At 36.6% G+C, this 20,348-nt stretch overlaps 1 protein-coding gene and 1 non-coding gene across 2 annotated transcripts in view; one reads left to right on the top strand and one right to left on the bottom strand.

Moving 5' to 3' along the window:
* The first annotated feature begins 32 nt into the window (after positions 1-32).
* COG5 (component of oligomeric golgi complex 5) overlaps positions 33-20,348 on the top strand; it is a 310,835-nt gene continuing 290,519 nt past the window's right edge. The window contains exons 1-5 of the mRNA XM_019745323.3: positions 33-166; positions 7,420-7,559; positions 10,282-10,339; positions 14,637-14,691; positions 14,794-14,863. Of these exons, the coding sequence (XP_019600882.2) occupies positions 73-166; positions 7,420-7,559; positions 10,282-10,339; positions 14,637-14,691; positions 14,794-14,863 (417 nt within the window). The 5' untranslated portion in view covers positions 33-72. The remainder of the gene's footprint in view (positions 167-7,419; positions 7,560-10,281; positions 10,340-14,636; positions 14,692-14,793; positions 14,864-20,348) is intronic.
* On the bottom strand, positions 2,807-2,909 carry LOC141567055 (U6 spliceosomal RNA). The gene has a single exon (XR_012489452.1). It is a non-coding gene; the product is annotated as a U6 spliceosomal RNA (small nuclear RNA).

Genomic DNA, 20,348 nt, shown 5'->3' with positions numbered 1-20,348 from the left:
GGGATTTTACGTCACCACCTGGGCGGAGAGGGGCGGGCCCACCGCTAACGTCATCAGCCGGCATCTGCCAACATGGAAGGTGGAGATGGCGGTGTCGCTGTGGCTAGCCATGGGGCTCGGGGCTCTGAGGCGGCTGCAGCAACAGTCCGGGAGATTCTGCAGGACGGTAAGGAATCAGGATGGGTCGGGGCGTGGGATTGGGGGGCTGTCCTGCTCCGCACCTGGGCCCAGGTGGTGGACTCAACCCGTCGCTTTGCAGAAACTTTTCCGGTCTCGACTTGACCACTCCCCTTCGCCCGGCCCCCTGGTGTCTGGGTGCTGGTCTCGCCTGTTTCCTGGGACGCCTGATGTCTGTTTGCGCCTCATTTCAGCTCTGCCCTCTGCGCTCCTCCGGCTTCCCAGTGGTGCTGGGACCCCGCACCCAGTGACTCACGTTGGCAGCCACTGGCTGCTGCCGCACTTCTTGACGAAGGGGTGTAGGGTTCGATCCCATGAAAGTTATAGGATTTAGAACAAATGACAGACGCTTAATGAAAGAGGGCCTCATTGTTATATAAAGTTAGGAACATCCCTTCTGTTAAATTCTTGGACTGCACAGTTGGCGCCACTTTCAGGCTCGTTTGTTTACAAAGCGTTTGATCCACAACCTTACTTGGGGGAGGGTGTGAAGCATTCTTTCAGGCTGGGATTAACCATATGTATTGAACATAGCAGTCAGGTATATTGATAGTTTTGGATAGAAATTGCTAGAAATTAGAAGATAAGCTAAACATAGTACCTGTGAGAAGCATATTAAATTGAACTAATCCAATGAACAAGCCCCAAATCTCTTATCCTTCAGAATAAAGTCCAGATTTTTCAGGCCCTTCTCATCTGTTCTTAATTTTATTCCCGAATTGTCATCATGTCCTACCTCATATTGAAATAATTTGATGTTAATCTTTTCTACTGCATTGTAAAGCCCCTGTTTATATTTCACAGTGTTAATAACATTACCTTGCACGTAGGTACAGAATAAGTGTTTTTTAATTGCACATGACAGTGAGAAACATATGCACACATTTGTAGACCAAAGTAGGTTATAAACAAATGAAATAAAGTTCTAAATTGTTTTCTCTGTTTTATATTTTTTTATTGCACTTAGTTTAATTACTTGCCTTCTGCTCATAGTTTATATACTTTTGTCAAAACAATGATTCTGTTTTCTGAACTAGATTGTGTTAGATTCTCTAGGTTAAGATCTCTGTCTAATGCATCTTTGCATTTTAATTTAAATTCAGTTTAACCAAGTTTTGAGCTCCTGGTGTATGTGCAATTCCCGCCCAGTAGCTCACCAATTTAGTAGAGATACTCTTGTAGAGCTATAAAGGTAGACACTGTGATATAGGGTTGTAATGGTAGCAGTAGAATTGTGTACAAAGTGAAACAGTAGAGGATGATAACTGGGAGTGGTTAGGGGAGTGTCAGGAAAGTCCACAGGAGTTGGTTTTGAAGTGTAAATAAAATTTCTCCAGGTGAAGAAGTGGAAGAAACAACACATGCCAAACAAGGGCATATGTTTCAGTGGGATTCATTCCAGAACTATAATCAGTTTTTGAAGGGTGAATATTCCGTAATTCTGCCTTCTGTATTTTCCTGGTTAGTTCTCTTTTCCATCTTCCATAGTGATTATTTAAATTTCTTTTACTCTTTTCAAACCTTTCCCTTCAAGCTTAACAAATGACTTTCAACTTCCCTTAGAGAGAAAGAGAGGGAGAGAATACATCAGATGTGAGCTTTCTCCATTTCTTGCCATCAAACCTATAAGCTAAACCTGCAACCATCTTTTCTTTTCCTCTCATATTTGTGATTACATCAGAGATGGAGTTTCTGCCCCTTCCTGCGGACAGTCCTTCCTCTTATGCTTTGGATTTTCTTCCTGTCTGCTCAAGGACCCAGTCACCCTTGTTCTATGCCTTTGAAATCGCGTTGCCAAGGTCTCCAAATGACTTCCTTGTGGAGAAATCAAATGGATACTTTTTTATTTTTAAAGAATTTTTTTTGTTAAGATTTTATTGGGGAAGAGGAACAGAACTTTATTGGGGAACAGTGTGTACTTCCAGGATTTTTTCTAAGTCAAGTTGTTGTCCTTTCAATCGTAGTTGTGGAGGGCGCAACTCAGCTCCAGGTCCAGTTGCCGTTGTTAGTTGCAGGGGGCGCAGCCCACCATCCTTTGCCTGAGTTGGGGAGTCGAGGAGTCGAACGGGCTACCTTGTGGTTGAGAGCCCGCACTCCAACTAACTGAGCCATCTGGGAGCTCAGCTGCAGCTCAGCTCTAGGTGTTCAATCTTAGTTGCAGGGGGCGGAGCCCAGCATCCCTTGTGGGATTTGAGGAGTCGGAACCGGCAACCTTGTGGTTGAGAGCCCACTGGCCCACGTGGGAATCGAACCGGCAGCCTTTGGCGTTAGGAGCGTGGAGCTCTAACCGCCTGAGACACTGGGCTGGCCAAATGGATACTTTTTTGATCCTTATCTTACTTGAACTTGTTAAAAGGGTTTGACTCCTTGAAATATTTTTCCTTATGTGGCTTGTGAGTTACATGCTTTGAAGAAAAAATTCCTAATTCTCTAAGTGTTCTTTTCCATTTTCTTTAAGATGCTTGTCTTCAGTTTGCCCCTAATTCAATAGTTCACTCACTCATCCCCTGCAACATTCCTAAAGAATTAAACATTTCCATCAGTAGTGGTGATGTACTGTGTCAGGTATCTGCCAATGATACAGGATAGGGTTGGTGTGCAGATGCATAGTTTGAAATTTTTTTTTTTTTTTAATATGGAACACTTCACGAATTCGCGTGTCATCCTTGCACAGGGCCATGCTAATCTCTGTATCGTTCCAATTTTATTATATGTGCTGCTGAAGTGAGCACCATAGTTTGAAAATTTGTGAGGTGTTCCTGATGTGCCTCCTATAAGAATGAGAAAATTATAAAAGAGAAGCATTATACGACTTTCTCTTTGAGGATAGTTCTCAAATGCCACATCCGGTGGCCAGTATTCAACCTTCATTGTGTTTGATCTTTGTAAGATCTTTTATGCTACTATTTACTTTCTTTACACTGTCCCTTTTGGTTTTGCTATTCTCACCTGTTTTTCTTTCTCTCTGAACACTCCGTAGTGTTCAGTATTGATCGGTGTCATTCCCTCTTTCTACCACCAAATTTTTGGTGTTTTCTTGGCATCTGAACTCTTGTCTTCCCCATTTCCCTATTTTTGTGCATTCTAAAATTTCTTCCTAAGTCATCTGGTCTTCTTTTCAGGGTTTCAAAATTAATATCTATGCCCACAAATATACATAGATATAGTCCTTACCTTTCTCTTGAGCGATAGAACTACTGGACCAGATGTCTACTGGACATTTCTACCTTGATAGTGAACAAGCACTCATAGTTCTACATATAAAAATCTACATATAAACCAGTAATACAGGTTCTACATATGAAAAAGTGAAATGAGTTTTTTTAACTTCTCTCCCGTAACCTTTGTCTCTGATAGTTTCTTATCGTTAATTACATGTGCCTAGTAGATGTGTGATTGTTCCTCATGTAGATTATGAGTTCCTTGGAGGTAGGGGCATGTTCATGTTCATCTTTATCCAGAGATGCCTAGTGGTCTGGCTTAATCCAAAGCTGAATTCCCTCTGTCAGTCAGGGAGCTTGGAAATCATCTTTTACTTCTTGTTCTACCTAATCAGCGATTTTCAGCTTGACTCTAAGTCCTACACATTACAGGGTTTGAATATTTGTCAAATCTGTCACTTCCTTCATATTCATTGTGCCACTGTTTTAGGCCTTCATCATGTCACTTGGGCTGTTAACTTAGCACCTTACTGGCCTCTGTGGCTCTATTCCATGGATGTGCTGGTAAACCAATTTTCTGGGAAAATAGGAAAAGCCCTGATTTTACAGTGTATGCCAGTTTCCATGGTGTAAATCCTCTCACTGTGATCAATTTTGAGATACCTACATGTGTTGTCAACCGGCTCACACAATTCCTGAAAATGTAAGTTAGCTCTCACACTACCAGCTAGCTGCACAACCCCTGTGTGACTAATCCCCTTTCACTCCTCCTCCGTACTGCTGCCAGAAACTGCTCTAAAACAAAGCTGACAGTGCTCTTTCTTGGCTTTAAATCCTTAAATGGGGTATAATCTGAACATTTGGATGTCTTACCAGCCTCCTTTCAAACTGCCCCCCAAACTTCCTTTGGAACCTCAACTCCTATTATTCTTAACCCTTTTTTCCCAACACTCACACTGTGCTCTGGACACACTGATGTTAGTATTCCCATTATTTCTCAAAATATGCCATGCTGTTTGCTGCCTCTAAACCTTCGCTCTTGGAATGGCCTTACCCACTTGTCTGCCTGGCAGGATCTTTAATTCTGAAAACAAGTTGGCAAACTGGAAGGAAATGGTTCTCAGGATAAGGAAGGCCCCAGTGGCAGTTGCCTTCTTTCACGCCACTCTAGTTTGAAAGTAGTCAAGAATGCAGAATGATGCTTCCAGTTGATATATAGAGTGATTAATTCAATCGGTATTGAGCACTTGCCATGTGTTCAGCACTGTTCAGGCTCTAAGATGGGGTAGTAAATGCACCCTCATGGAGCACAAGTTATATATACCAGGGGTGCCAAAAAAATGGACACATTTTAAGTGATGTTAACATTTTGGTCAGCGTTGCTCAAGCAGTAGTTGGCTGTACTCAGAAGTGTCTGTACACTGATGGTAACCACTTTGAGCACCTCTTGTAATTGCGGAAGTCAAACGTGACTAGTATTCATCTTTTTTTCCGCCTTTCTCCCCTCCCCTGCAAACTCTGAGTCAAGCCGTTGTTCTCAGTCTAGTTGTGGAGGACACAGCTCACTGGCCATGTTGGTACTATGAGCCTTGTGCTCTACCCGGCTGAGCCAGTTAGTTGCCGGCCGCCAACCCGTGCTCACAGCCACTCACGGAAGCACACAGCAGCCATGGCAGCTCCCGCTGGCCGCATGCCGCTCAGGGCAGCCCAGCTCCAGGTCGAGCGGTTGTTCACAGATCTAGCTGTAGAGGGCGCAGCTCATTGGCCCATGTGGGAATCAAACCAGCGACCTTGTTGTTAGGAGTGCAGCACTCCAACCACCTGAGCCACCTGGCCACCCCCAGACTAGTATTCATCTTGTGTTATCGGTATATATTAATGCAGTGTTTTCCTTTCCTAAAATGTGAATACATTTTTTTGGCACCCTCTGTATCTGTGTGTGTGCGTGTGTGTGTGTGTGTGTGTGTGTGATATAGACAATTATATAAAGATAGTTCCAAAAAAATGTATACACATTTTTTTAAAATTGGGGACTATTGGGGAACAGTGTATCTTTCCAGGACCCAGCAGCTTCATGTCAAGTCATTGTTTTCAATCTGGTTGTAGGGCGCAGCTGAGCTCCAAGTCAAGTTGTTGTTTTTTCAATCTAGTTGTGGAGGGCGCAACTCACTAGCTCATGTGGGAATCGAACTGGCGACCTAGGTGTTATGAGCACTGTGCTCCAACCACTGAGCCAACCAGCCGCCCATATACACATTTTAAGAAAGAAAAAGAAATGATTAAAATTGTAATAATTAATATATACTGATAACAAAAGATGATACTGGTCATGTGTGACTTCTGCAATTACAAGTGGTTCTCAAAGTGATTACCCTCAGTGTTCACACACTTCTGATTATGGCGAACTACTGCTTGAGCAATGTTGACCAAAGTGTCCACTTGTATACATGTTTTTGGCACTCCCACTATATAGTATAGACAGTTACATATATAATGTAGACTGTATATATAGTAAACATGCCTTCATGGAGCACGTTATGTTTGTGTGTGTGTGTGTGTGTGTGTGTGTGTGTGTGTGTGTGTAATATAGACAGTTATATATATAATATAGACTACATACAAGGTGTGATCAAAAATATGGTGAATATTTAAATTTAAAAAATTTATTTCGGTAAAAGACACACTGCCATTAATCCCTCTCGCTTTAAACACACTTACCCCATCATTCTTGCCACTTTCTGAAGCAGTTCTGGCAGTTCTCTTTCGTGAGTGTCTTTAGTTGCAATATTATGGCTGCCTCGATGTCCTGAATGATTTTGACTTTGAGGAAGAGCCAGAAGTCATACGGTGCCAGATCCAGTGAATAAGGTAGATGAGGACACACCATAATGTTTTTATTTGACAGAAATTTCTGTATACTAGAAGCGATGTGTGACACAGAGAGTTGTCATGATGGAGGATGATTTACAGCACACTTTAAAACACACCTTCTCTCAACCGTAGCTCACACCCGACTGGCTGCATTGAACAAGTTTAAACTTGTCACTATTAGTAAGGTTCAACGTGCTGCAGACTACATTGAAGATCTCTGCCTTTCCACTGGATGGCACTTGGCAGCAGCATTCACTGTAGATTTTGATTACACCTCATATATGTAATAGTGATAATTGAAGTGTTCCATAAGTACTCTGTTTTGCTTGTTAGCTTCATAATCTGTCAGAGCGGTCTTACCTGTATCTATCATATGGTTAGGAAATAGTGGTTTATACCTACATTGAGCTCACTTCTACATATCCATTTTTAATTCATAATTCTCTCCATTTTTTCTTTCATTCATGGATTTGTGGATTTCTATACAGAAAGATACCTTCTTAACATCTAGCATCATTTTTCCTGTATATTAAGGGTCTGTTTTGAATAGCTTCTCTTTCCACTTACTGTTTCACCCGTAAATCCTAAATTTCAATAACCAGTAAGTTTGTATTTGCCTATTTCTATTAAAATTCCAGAATCACTTTATTATAACGATATTTGTGCATGGATCTAGAGAGATCAGAGATAGTCAGTATAGTCCAGTTTCCTGTTGTCATTGGTCAGTGACCTTGTTTTCTTGTATTGAAGGCTATGATGAGTACTGAATTTTTAATCTTTTACTCAGTATTTTCCTTTTGATTGATAAAAGTTAGCTTTTAGCAGTGTAGCATAGTGGTTCAGAGTGTGCGTTCTGCAGCTAGACTGCCTGGATGCAAATCTCACAGTGAAATTGGACAAGTTGCATGCCACGTTTGTGCCTTTGTCTTCATTGGTACAACGGGGAAAATGATAGTTCCAACAGGATTGTTTGAGGATCGAATGAGTTAATAATACTTGTAAAGTGCCTAGATCAGGGCCTGGCACATAGTAAGCTCCCAGTGAATATTCGCACTCTCTTCAGCTGTTGCCTCCTCTTCTCTTTTACAGCACTTTCTGGTGTATAGAAAAGACCTCAAAATATGTTAACTATGATTATAATTATTTTGTTTAATATCTGTGGTTTAGTGCAGTGTAATTAATAAAGGGTTTTCCTTATTTTTTTCCCCAGAGTGTTATAGTGATTTTTTAAATGAAGACTTTGATGTAAAGACTTACACTTCCCAATCTATTCATCAAGCTGTAATTGCTGAACAACTAGCAAAACTTGCCCAAGGAATCAGTCAATTGGATAAAGAACTACACTTACAGGTACTTCTAGTCTTCTGGATCATACGGATTATTCAGCCTAAAGCGATACTTTATCATTTTTATAATCCTTTTATTTTTTAATCTAAATGCACATTTATATGAACAAATGTATAACTTCTCTATGGCTTATTTTTCAAAGTATATTTTTGAAGTTTTCTGTAAACTACTCTGTTGAAAAGCTAGTATACCCATCTGTCCAAAACCTATTATTCATACTTTGTTTTTACCACCCTGACATGCAGTGAACATAGGTGGGCAAAAAATAAGATGACATTGATAAAGATAATAGAATATGGAATTTGGAAATAGAACGGTTTGAATAAGAAAAATAGGGATCTTCACATTGGCAATTCATACTTCATGACCAGAAAGTGTAACACATGCTGCAATTACAGAAAATTGATAAATTTGTGGTGGATAGAACACAATATAGGATGTTAGGAGATGTGTCCTAATCTCAGCTGTGCTCTGTTGCCTTTTATATTATTTAATATCTTTGAGTCTTGCTTTGTTTTTTAAAAAATCTGTCAAGTGGGTGGGAGTGAATAAGAGGAGACTGTAGTAGAAAATCTTGAAGTTTCCTTCCTCTACTATTGTTCTATAATTTTTATTGGGTGGTTTTATGGTATACTTCCTAGTATTGCCTTTTGCCTGAGTAGGCACTTAATAAGTATTTAAATGAATGAACAAATTCAAATGGACTGTTTACCAGGAAAACCAGATCTGGTATCACATGAGACATAATCACTTACATTTTTTTTGTGTCTTACGTTATCAATTACAAGAGCAGGTTAGTTTTGGACTAGGATGACTTCTAAGGTCACTTTAAGTCTACAATTCTGACTAATTAGAGTTCAATATTTATTGATAAACATTGATAAAACACTTAATTGTCAGGCTCTGCATTAGGCTATGCGATAGAAAAATAAACACATTTCTCTGGCTCCTCAAGGACTCACAGACTAGTGGCAGATATGTACAGAAATAATGAAGGCAAGTGATACCTATTTTAAATAGAATGGTACAAAGTGCTTCTGGAAGCAGGGGGAATGCACTTAACTCTGCCTAGGGATCTCGGGGTGGCTTTGTGCAAGAATCACCACCTGAAATTCTTTCTGCCCTTTTATGGTTGGTATTTTCCTTATTCCTTGCATGCAATACCTTTTCTGCAGGAATTAATAAAAGTTGAAATTTATTTAACATCTCTTAGAGGGGACAAGTGAGACTTACAGTTGTTTTGGGTGTGAGGTAGAAGTTGTCTCTGAGATCTGAACCTGCTATAATTATTTGTCTGCAGAAAAAAATTGGGATAATGCTAACTATACCCATAAATTTAATAAAAGTAATTTAAAATTTAATTGAGATGATTAAAATTACAAAAGATGTCCTAACGTATGTATTGGTTGTTGCTTAGTACAGGAAACAGAAACTGATTTAGGTATTTAAAGCAGGACACTGTTTAATACAGAGAATTGGGTGCTTATGTAATCGTTGGATGACAGTGGACTGAGTTGAAGGATCTAGGATAGATGCGACACAGATGCCCGGAAGCTCCTGCTGTCACCTCCCTGCTATTGCTATGGGTACCTGGTAACTAAACTCTAGAGTAACCTGCTAGCTCAACTGTCTGTAAATCCTCAGGTCTCAGGACCTCTCTTACTGGCCAAAACAGTAACAGGAAGATAGCTTTCCTCCTCTGTCTTGAAAATCTCTTGGAAATTCACCAATAGGCTACAGGGGAGTTTTTGAAACTGTAGTTTTAGGCTTTTCAACCTTTCCAAAGTATTTATCATAAAGGACAAAGAAGAATAAAGAATTTAAAAAAAAGTTAGTCTTGTTAGATTGGACATATTGATGACTATATTAATGGATTGGGGAAAATTCAGATGTCTTCTGGCAATCTTAAGGATAAGAGATATAGAAGACCAAAAGTGACACTCATTTTAGAGGGATATGATAGAAAGGGACTTGATAGAATGACAATAATATCTGAAACAGGACTGAGTGGAGGATGCGGGGGTTCCAGTGAATGAATCCTCGGGGATTAAGAGCTTCAGTTTGCAGATTAAACATGAAAATCTAAAGGGGACACAATGACAAAGATACTTGTATTAGTCTAAAGATTTACACGATTTCTTAATGTTTCTAAAATCTCTTGCATGTGGGCTTTCACTCTTAACCTTTTAAATTTTTTAATATGGTCATTCACACAGCCCTAACTTTCATAAAAACATCAACCTTCTGCAGGGAGGAGGGTTGCTGTGACCCTGGGAAACTAGAAGCAAAGAGTGCTGTTCAGGGGTAGGTGGCACTGATTCTGCCTTATCTTCCCAAATTGAAATGTGGGCTTAATGATACTGAATTAAGTTCAAGAACTAAGAGAAGCTGATATTTGAAAACATTCTTTAAAGGGAAAGCATATACTAGCGTGGCAAAAATTAGCCGTTTTTCATTTTTCGGTTTTGGCACAAGTGCACCTGCACGTCCCATTAGGAAAGCAAGGGACTAGTGAAAAGGCTGTATCTTCTTTGGCTCCATGTCAAACTATAAGTGTGTTTGTGTTCTTGCTAATAACTCATCTCAAACACACCTTTGTATCTGGTTTTTTTTTTTTTTAAATGTTAGTATTTGCCCTCTTCCTATACGGAGAGAGACCTTGTGGTTACAAAGAAAAATAGCTAATACTTAGAGGGTGTGCTGATTATTCATTTTTGATTTTCAGGTTGTTGCAAGACATGAAGATTTACTGGCACAAGCAACTGGGATTGAGTCTTTGGAAGGTACATTTCCATTAACTATTACCGATTATATAGAGTTAGAATAAGCATTGACAGACTTTTTCTGCTAAGGGTCAAATAGTAAATATCTTAGACTTTGCAGACCATGCCATCTCTGTTGCAACTACTAAACTGTTAATTGCAGAGTGAAAGCGCCAGAAAATACGTAACTGAATGTGTGTGGCTATGTTCCAACAAATCTTTAATAAAACTTTGCTGACTCCTGAGCTAAACTATCTGTGTTCAAATCCTTGCTTTGCCATTCACTAGGTACTCGCACGTGACTTTGGACAAGTTGCTTGATCTTTCTGTGCCTTAGTTTTATCTATGAAGGAGGAGTATTTATATGTGCTAACATGGTGTCATTCTGAGGATTAAATGAGCTAGCAGAATGCTTAGAACAATTTCTGGCACTTATTTAATGCTTCTATAGCTGTTGATTAAAACAACAAAAACATCAAGAATACCAGAGTGGATAGTTGTGGAAATAAGCTTGAATTCTTTCTTGTTTTTGGCTTATTTTGAAACTCTTATTAGTGAATGGATAGTAGAATAATGATACATTCGTTTTTTATTTTTATGAATCCTCTTATTTTTGTTTGGCTAAGTCTTCTATGAATTTTTTTGTTCTCTCTTGATTAAACTATATCTCATAAATATGAAATGTTAATATGTTTTATATTATCACTTGTGTTGTGATTGCTGTTATTAATCATTACACATCAAAAAAACGCTAAGTAAATGTATTGGCTGTGTGCCACGTCAGGGACAGTGGATGGGGGCGGTGAGGTTGACACAGTGTGAGGGATATAAATGATAAACCTCTAACCATTACTTTGTTTTGTGCACCTAAAACTAATTAAAAAAAACACACAAAAGAACACTAAGTGATGTTTTCCTGTGTTGATCAACTTGTTAAGGAGGAAGAATATTGTTTTTTGTGATGCAATATTCTGTAATGTTTCCCTCAGTATTGCTTATGCACTCAAAGGTATATTATTCTCAGCACGTACGCTGTTTCTAAGACATCTTGATGAAGATCTTAGTATTTTCGGAAATAATAGTTTGACTGTTATTTTAATATTTATGGTATGTGTCAGATTGTGTTCTTGGGAAAATTAAAAGGCTCTAAGTACTGACTTAGTATCGGAAATTAATTATGTTTTTTAATCTCTAATTGTTTTTCATGTGTTTCTGGAAGCAAGTAAATAATATTGTTTTAATGGTAATTTTTTTAAACAAATGATAAATGATTGTTTCATTTGTAAAAACCCATAAGGAATCAGAATCAATGTACTACTTAGTATGAATATGAATACTAAGTATGCATATGAATGTATATGTGTACGTATGAATCATCACAACTGAAATACTTCTCATTGTGGTTTTCTTCTATGCGTTTAGTTCTGTCATGGGCTTGCTTTTCCCAGAATGCTTTTCAGTGATTATAACATTTAAAATATACTCTTGGACTGAGTTAGAATCACTATTCGTTGAATGAGTGTATACAGTACAAAGGGTGGCTTCTCTGAATTCCTGTGATAACCTAAGAGTATTTCCAGATTATTTGAACATACAAAGTCAAAGTATGAATTGGTTAGTATTCATTTTAGCATTGTGTATTTTTAACCACTTATAGCATGTTCTTTTGAGATGCGGAAAAGTAAGTATAGTATGTATTTGGAAAAGAATATTATCCCAAATTCTACTTCATCTGCTTTTTTCCTGTCTATTTTAAATTTTGTTGTATAAGTAGTTTGGAGATATATTTATTAAGCCTATTTTATTAAAAGTTGTCCCCTATTCATTATTGTTCATTTATTCATGTAAATATTAGATGAAAATTTGTGAGGTTCCAGGCAGTTGTAACAGGAGATAGAGGCCCTGTCCTTACAGAATGCTTAATTAAGCTTGTTTTATAAAAAGAGATATCCTCAATCATTCATTTGTTCACTCAATCAAATAGTAATTGAGAACTAGTAATGGAGGTATCAGGCACCTGTGAACAGTACACAAAGTCACTATTCCTATGGAACTTTCTAGGTGGGGAAGTAGACAAAAAAATGTACAAATAGGAAACTTCAGATTTTCATTCTAAATGTAATGGTAAATCATTGCAGGTTTTGAATGAGAGGTATAGTGTGATAAGATTAATGCTCTTAAACGTGTCACTTGGTGGTCTTATAGGAAAGCAAGAGTAGAATCGGGGTACCAATTTAGAAGCTACCAGAGTAGTAGAAGTTGATTTGCGTGGTGGAAGTAAAGAGAGAGTGAAATGGATGGGATAAAATGGGGCAGAGCTGATAGGATTTGTTGATGGGAGATGAAAAGGCTGAGGGAAAAAGTCACCAGGAGTGATTCCTTAAGATTTTAGTCCGGAAAATTGGACAGATGATGGTCTGAGTAACTGAGATGGGTTAGACTGGAGAATATTATGATTTTGATGGGTCAGGGTGGGGAAAAATTATCTTGGGTGTCTTGAATTTGAAATAAGAGAGTTCAGGGCTAAAGATGTGTGTGTGTGTGTGTGTGTGTGTGTGTGTGTACATAAATAGGCAAATATAAAGAAAATCTATATAGACATATGTATATATGTGTATACAAGTGGATGCATGTATGTATAAAATCATTACTTTATTGAACAAATAATATTTAAAACGTTGGGATTAAATGAAGTTCCTAAGAGAGATTGTAGGTGAGAGATGAAGATGGCTGAGGATCAAATGTTGGAGTGCTCCATTGTGTGGAGATCTAACAGAGGAGGAATGTGATGACTTGGAATCCCCGAGAAAAAACAGAGAGGGAGTAGTTTAACTATGTCATGAATTTCTGAGAGTTCAAACAAGGTAAAGACAGAACCGACAATGGACAATCAAATTTGGCATCTTGGAGATTTCTGGTGACTTTGATAAGATTGTTTTGATGGAGTGTATATGAAAAGCCTATTGAGATTACCTTGTGGAGAGAACATGATGAAGGAAGTGATGATAGCAAGTAAGGTCAGTCCATTCTTAGAGGTTTAAGGTCAATGAACCATAAAACCAGCTGAAAAATGAGACTGCTTGAGGCCAGCGAGGTTTCTATTGGACTGAGCCATATTAAAGCATATTTGTATGCTGATAAAAATGTTTATTAGTTCTAATATTATTTCATCTAATATATTGACAACATTCTATACTTAATTTATTTAGAGTAATATATGTCAAAACTATAACTATGCCATTTGATACAGAAACTGAGTTTTAGTGAATGGATTTCAAAATAAATCTGTAACATTGGAAAGCCTATTTTTAGGCACATAAAATAGTAAAATTTGAGCTCCATATGAAAATATTTGTACAATTTTGTAAATATTGAGTAAAGGCAATAATATACTTGCCGTCCATGTTTATTATTTATCTAGCATATAGTTAAATAACAAATATTCATTGACTACTTTTCAAAGGAAGTATTTGCGTTGGGCTCTGGCCACACAATGATGAATGAAAAAGATACTTTCCCTAACCGCCAGGAATTTATAGTCTACTAAGAGAGTAAAACATTAAACAGATATGCAAATGGATATATAATTACCTAATGTAATTAGTGCCTTGAAGGAAATGTATGCTGTAGAAGAAAATAACAAGAGAATCTAAACTAGTTCAGGGATCTGTTAATGATTGTTTATGTTAAGCTAAGGTTTGAACTAATAGTTTATCCACTTGGAGCCTGGCAGTGGGTTTGGGGGTTGGAGAGACCATACCTGAAAGAGATACACCATTTCCAGATCATGTAGCGCCTTGTAGACCAAGCTGTGGACTTCAGTTCTAACATAGGAGTGAGGGGAAAACCATGGAAAGGTTTTAGCAGAACAATGTTATGATATAATTTTCACTTTTAAAAATCATCGAGGCTTTTTTTTTTTGGAATTATAATACAATACACATTAACATGAAATTTACCATTTTATCCATTTTAAAAGTATTTAATTCAGTGGTGTTAATTACATTTACAGTGTTGGGCAACCATCACTATCTAGTTCCAGAACTTTTCATCACCCCAAATGAAACCCTATACCCATTAAGCAGTCGCTCCCCATTCCTTAGTGTAGCAAAAATTGGGGGGGGGGGAGATAGTTAGAGGCTTTTATAATAGTGCTGATAAAGATACTGGCTGCTTAGATTACAATGGTGGCAGGAAAAAAAATTGAAATTTGTCTATGTATGTGTATATGTAAAACTATATTTTTCTCTTTTAATTTTTTACCTAATTTTCATCCTTGTAAATTTGTAAAGTGATGTAAGCTGTTATGTTTTCCTAGGTGTTCTTCAGATGATGCAGACAAGAATTGGGGCTTTACAGGGAGCTGTTGATAGGTACTGTTGTTCATTTTGTAAATAAATGGAATGGAAGGATTTTTCTCTGTTGATATTTTGAAGATAATTTTACTGTCACTCCTCTCTTCATTTTTCCTTTAGGATGAAAGCAAAAATTGTTGAACCATATAATAAAATAGTAGCCCGTACTGCACAACTAGCAAGGCTTCAGGTAGGTCCTCACTTTTCATTTCTTTGTACTTTGTTAATTCATTTTGTTTTTATAAGTGGACAATTTCCAAGAGAATGAATTCTGAGAAAATAAGCTGATATTGAGAGAGAAGGGGAAAAATACTAAAGGGCTTTCAAATAAGAGATCCAGTTAAAAATATACAATCAAAACTACTGTTCAAGTGAATTATTCTCACTCTTATTGCAGGGTATAATCACTTCTTAACTCTTTAGAATTCAAACTTATTTCTTTTAATAGAGAACAGGAAGAAACCTAGTGTTTATTGAGTTCTTGCAGTTTACTGTTGTTAACCGTAAGGAACCCAAACCTATAGTTGTTCTAATAGCAGTGCTTGTTCAAGAAATTCAGGTTGTGATGAAAATTTAGTGATTTTCTAGCTTTATGAGAAGGATACACAAAACATTATTTTATTTTCCACATAGTTTCCATAGATTATTCAAAAGGGATTTGCTTTTAGTTAGATATGTAGATTGTTTTAGGCTTCTCACAATTGTAGGTACTACTGCTGTGAATTATTTTATTTTATATATATATATAGCCTTTTCTCCTCTTTGGGTTATTTTCCTAGGAAATCCAGTAACTTTGCACTTCATTTTAGAAAGGCAGAGTAAAGTTCTCTTTTATTCTCCTCGTTCCCTTGTTATGTTTTATTCATGTAATCTGAGGATCTGATACTGCCCTCATTTTTTTTCTTCTATTAGCAACATTTTCCCCTTCTTTCTTGGTGATCTTATTTACCAGTATTCTATCAACGTTCTGTTCTTTCTCCATTGGTTTTCTTTTTTGCTATTGTTTTTTCTACAGTCTCCTGCTTTATCCATTCCTACTCCCCTGTTCTCGCCATGGATATAACCTGCCTTATAACATCTACTGTCCATTATGTGACACTTTTGGGAATCACAGAATATCATGGTGTTTTTCCTAAGTTCATTTAATATAACCAAACCTTATTCTCCTCCAGACGTTGGCCTAAGGTCTGGTGCTGGAGGCATCCTTAAGACTGTGGAGTCTTCTCTCAAATAGCTGATAGGAGAGTAGGGGAGACAGGCTGATGACTATAATGTGTAATAAAGGCAGTGATAGTGGTAATTAACACTGCAGAGTGTTTACTATCTTATTTATCCTGATAGTGTTCCAAAGAGATTGTTTTATATACAGAGATATTGAAAGTTTTCCATCAGTTTACTTTTAACCTCTTTGTCTTATACTTAAAGTGCATTTCTTGTAGGCAGCGTATAGTTGGGTCTTGCTTTTTTAACCCATCTTATAAAATCTGCTTTTCAGTTGGGGTACTTACGGCATTTACATTTAAGGTGGTTATTAACATGGTTAGATTTAAATCTGTCATCTTGTTATCTGTTTTTCCCATTTGTTCTTTTTCCTTTTTCCCCTTTGTTTTCTGCCTTGGTTTGGGTTGAGTAGTTTTGTAATTCCCTTTGCTTCCTTTGTTGGCTTATTATCCATAACTTCGTTTTTTTTATTTTATTTTACTGATTGCATTAGGATGTATAGTATACATTTTAACTTCTCAGTATACCTTCTAGTGATATTTTACCACTTCACATTGCGTATAAGGACCTTACAATAGTATACTTTCATTTCTTCCCTCCCAGCTTTTGTGCTATTATTATATATTTTACTCTTATATATGTTATAAACCCCACAATATGTTGTTATTGTTTTTATTTAAACAGTCACTTATCTTTTAAAGAGATTTAAAAAGAAAATCTCATACATTCATCTATGTAGTTACGATGCTTTTCTTTTCTTTGATTAGACTCATATTTTCTTTTGCCCTAAAAAATTATTTTAACATTTCTTTTAGTGTGCATCTGCTGTTGATGAATCTTTCAGCTTTTGTATGTCTAAAAAAGCCTTTATTTAATCTTTGATTTCTAAAGGTATTTTGCTGGACATAGAATTCTAGGTTGAATGATTTGTTGCTTTCAGTACTATAAAAATGCTGCCCAACTGTCTTCTCATTTGCATTGCTTCCTATGAGAAATTTGTTATTATCTTTGTTTCTCTGTACATAATGTGTTCTTTGCCCCACTCTTTTTAAAATTTTCACTTTATCACTGGGTTTTGAGCAATTAGATTATGACATGCCTTGGTGACGTGTGTGTGTGTGTGTGTGTGTGTGTGTTGTGTGTGTGTTTGTTTTTGCTTACAGTTCATTGTGCTTCTTGGATCTGTGGGTTTAAAATTTTTATCAAATACAGAAAATGTATAGCCATTATTTCTCTAAATGTTTTTCTGTTCCTCCCTTTTCCCCCAGTTTGGGGACTGCAATTACACATATACTGTATTAAGTGTCTTCCAGGTATCTCACAGATCGCAGGGTACTCTATTCATTTTCTTATCTTCACAGTCTTCTTTTCCCTGTGTGTTTTATTCTGGGTAATTTCTCTCTTTTTGTCTTTAAGTTGACTAATCATTTGTTCTATACTGTCTAATCTGCCCCTAATCTCATTCAGTGTGTACTTTTCATTTCTTTTATCTTCTTTTTTCCCCTCTAGAAGTTTGATTGATTTGGGTCTTCTATACTTTCCATTTATCTACTTAATTTTTTGAACATATGGAATACTGTTAACATAACTATTTTAATGTCTTTGCTCCTTTGTGGAGTATGTCAGTCACACTGTAGTCCAGTTTTAAAACATTTCCATCACTGCAAAAAGATCCCTCCTGTCTGTTTGCCATTGTCTTATTCTGTTTGGGCTGTTATAACAATACTGCAGACTAGGTGGCTTCTAAACTACAGAAACGTGTTTCTCACAGTTGTGGAGGCCGGAAGTGTGAATCAGGGTGCATCCTGGTGCGGGCCCTCTTCTGGGTGGCAGAGTCATTCCCTTGTTGTGTCCTCACATGGTGGAGAGGGTTAGGTTGCTCTTGGGGGTTTCTTCTAAGGACACTCATCCCATTCATGAGGGCTGCACCCTCATGACCTAATTACCTCCCAGAGACCCCACTTTGGGGGTTAGAATGTGAATTTTAATATTCAGTCCCTTCCAGCCATTAGTCCTTGTTCCCTCCCCCAGTTCCCACCCCAACTAATCGATTTTGTGTCTCTATAGATTTGCCTTTTCTGGTCATTTCATGTAAATGGAATCATACAAGAGACAGTATTGTATGTCTGGCATCTTTTACTTTGCATAATGCCTTTGAGGTTCATCCATGTTATAGAATGTCACCAGTAGTTCATTCTTTTTATACTGCTGAGTACTGTTGTGTTTTATGGATGTACCACATTTTGTTTATTCATTCACTAGTTGTTGGACATTTGGATTGTTTCCAGTTATTGGCTTTTATGAAAATGCTGCTATGAACCTTTGCTTACATGTATTTGTGTGGACCTGTGCTTTCATTTCTCTTAGATAGATTTCTAGAAATGGAATAGCTAGCTTGTGTGGTAAGTTTGTTTAATTTTTTAAGGAACAACCATATTGTTTTCCAAAGTGCTTATGCCATTTTACATTCTCATCAGTATGTGAGGGATCTAGTGTCTACATATCCTCACAACATTTATTTTCTCTGTTTTGATTATGGCCATTCTAGTAGGTGTGAGATGGTAACTTGTTATGGCTTGAGTTTACATTTCTTAAATGACTAATGACATTAAGCATCTTTTCATGTGCTTATTAGTCATTAGTATATCTTTAATCTATTCATTAGTATACTTTAATCTTTAGTCTATTCACATCTTTTAGCCATTTTTAAAATGAGTTGTTTATCTTACTGAGTTGTGGGTTTTTTTAATATTATTATGATACAAGTACTTTATCTGATGTATGATTTGCAGTATTTTCTCCCAGGCTATGACTTGACTTTTCATTTTTTAAATGGTGTCTTTTGAAATACAAATTTTTAAATTTTGATGAAGCCCAAATAATCATATTTTCTTCTTTTGGATTGTTAGCACCAAGATTTTTCTTGAAAAATCGTTTCTTTCCTCATTGAATTTTTTTGCTGTCTTCACAAAATTGAATTGACTATATATGTGTAGGATTATTTCTGGAGTCTACTCTCTCAATTGATCTAGTTTTCTACCCTTATATTATTAGTACACTGTCTTAATTACTGCAGCTTTGTAGTAAATATTTTTTTTTTTTAGCCAGATGACTTTGAAAAAGGATACTATTTTAATTCCTTTGCAAGCCATGTAAATTTTACAATCATCTTGTCAGTTTACCAAAAATCTGGTTAGGATTTTGACTGGAAATGTATTGCATCTGTAGGTAATTTGGGGAGAATCGACATCTCAACAATTTTGAGTCTTTCAATTCATGTAGGTATGATATATCTACATTTATTTAAGTCTTCTGTAATTTCAGCAATAATTGGTTTTTAATTTGGTTAAATTTATCTCTAAATATTTTCTTTATTATACTAAATGGTATTATTTTAAAAATTTTATGTCTCTAATGTTTACTGCTATTTTATAGAGATACAGTTGATTTTTTAAAATTGACTCTATAAAGGAAATTATGAGGTTTTCTTTTTTAAAGTTAAATTTTCTCTTCATATTGTTAGTAGATATAGCATGAGTTAATTTCAGTATTGTTTGAAGTAGAGAATAGATAAGATAATGAGGGGATAATCGCTGAGGAGCTCTAGATCTTATAAGCTAGTGGAACATCTCAGGTGAGAGATACTCTGTTAGTTATGGCAGAGGGTACAAATATGGATTAGATAGTCCTTCTCTTCAGAAAGTTTGTATAATGATTAAAGGAAATATGATAACTGTACACAGTGACCAAATAAAATACTACTGATTACATAAATGCCAAAATAAAGTAACGAGGAATATTCAAAGGAGAGAGAAATTATATGCAGTTAGATTGTTTTCTGAAATGTTTAATGTTTAATTAGGAAATGGCATTCGAGATGGGCTTAAGAAAAATAGGCTATTGAGAGATTTGAAGTAAATCTTTAAGAATGAATGAGATTTGATACGGATTTTAAAGAGTAGGTAGATTTGAGTAGGCTGAGATTAGAGTAGGGAATTACAGATAGAAAGAAGAATATAACAGAGGCATGAGGTGGATGCTTGCAAGGGCATGTCCAAAGAATGGTAATGAAAGCCTGCATTAAAAGAATTAACTCAAGCTATTTCCCCTTGTCCTTCTTCCTTATTAATTGTATTTGTAAGCCTCCTTGTTCACGAAAGACAGACTTGAGTCAGTCATCTTCTCAGTGAAAGTCTTTATCCTAAACCCTCGTGTTCCATTTTCTGTCTTATACCTCCCCTGATTTTCTACTCTCTCAGTACTTTACCCCACGCCTCTTATTTTTCAAACATCTTTATTGAGGTACGATTTACATATCATAAAATTTACCCATTTTAACTATGCAATTAAATTTCCTAAACTTTCTGTCCCCTCTGCTCTCCAAATTTAGTCTGTAACTGCACATTTCTTTGTCTTCTTTCCTAATATTACATAAAAAAATGGTCTCCTTATTT

Source organism: Rhinolophus sinicus, chromosome 4 (genome assembly GCF_057876585.1).
Source record: "Rhinolophus sinicus isolate RSI-liver-muscle chromosome 4, RSI-T2T, whole genome shotgun sequence".
NCBI lineage: Eukaryota > Metazoa > Chordata > Mammalia > Chiroptera > Rhinolophidae > Rhinolophus > Rhinolophus sinicus.
The sequence above is the reverse complement of the archived record's forward strand: the minus strand, read 5'-3'. Positions and strand labels throughout refer to the sequence as shown.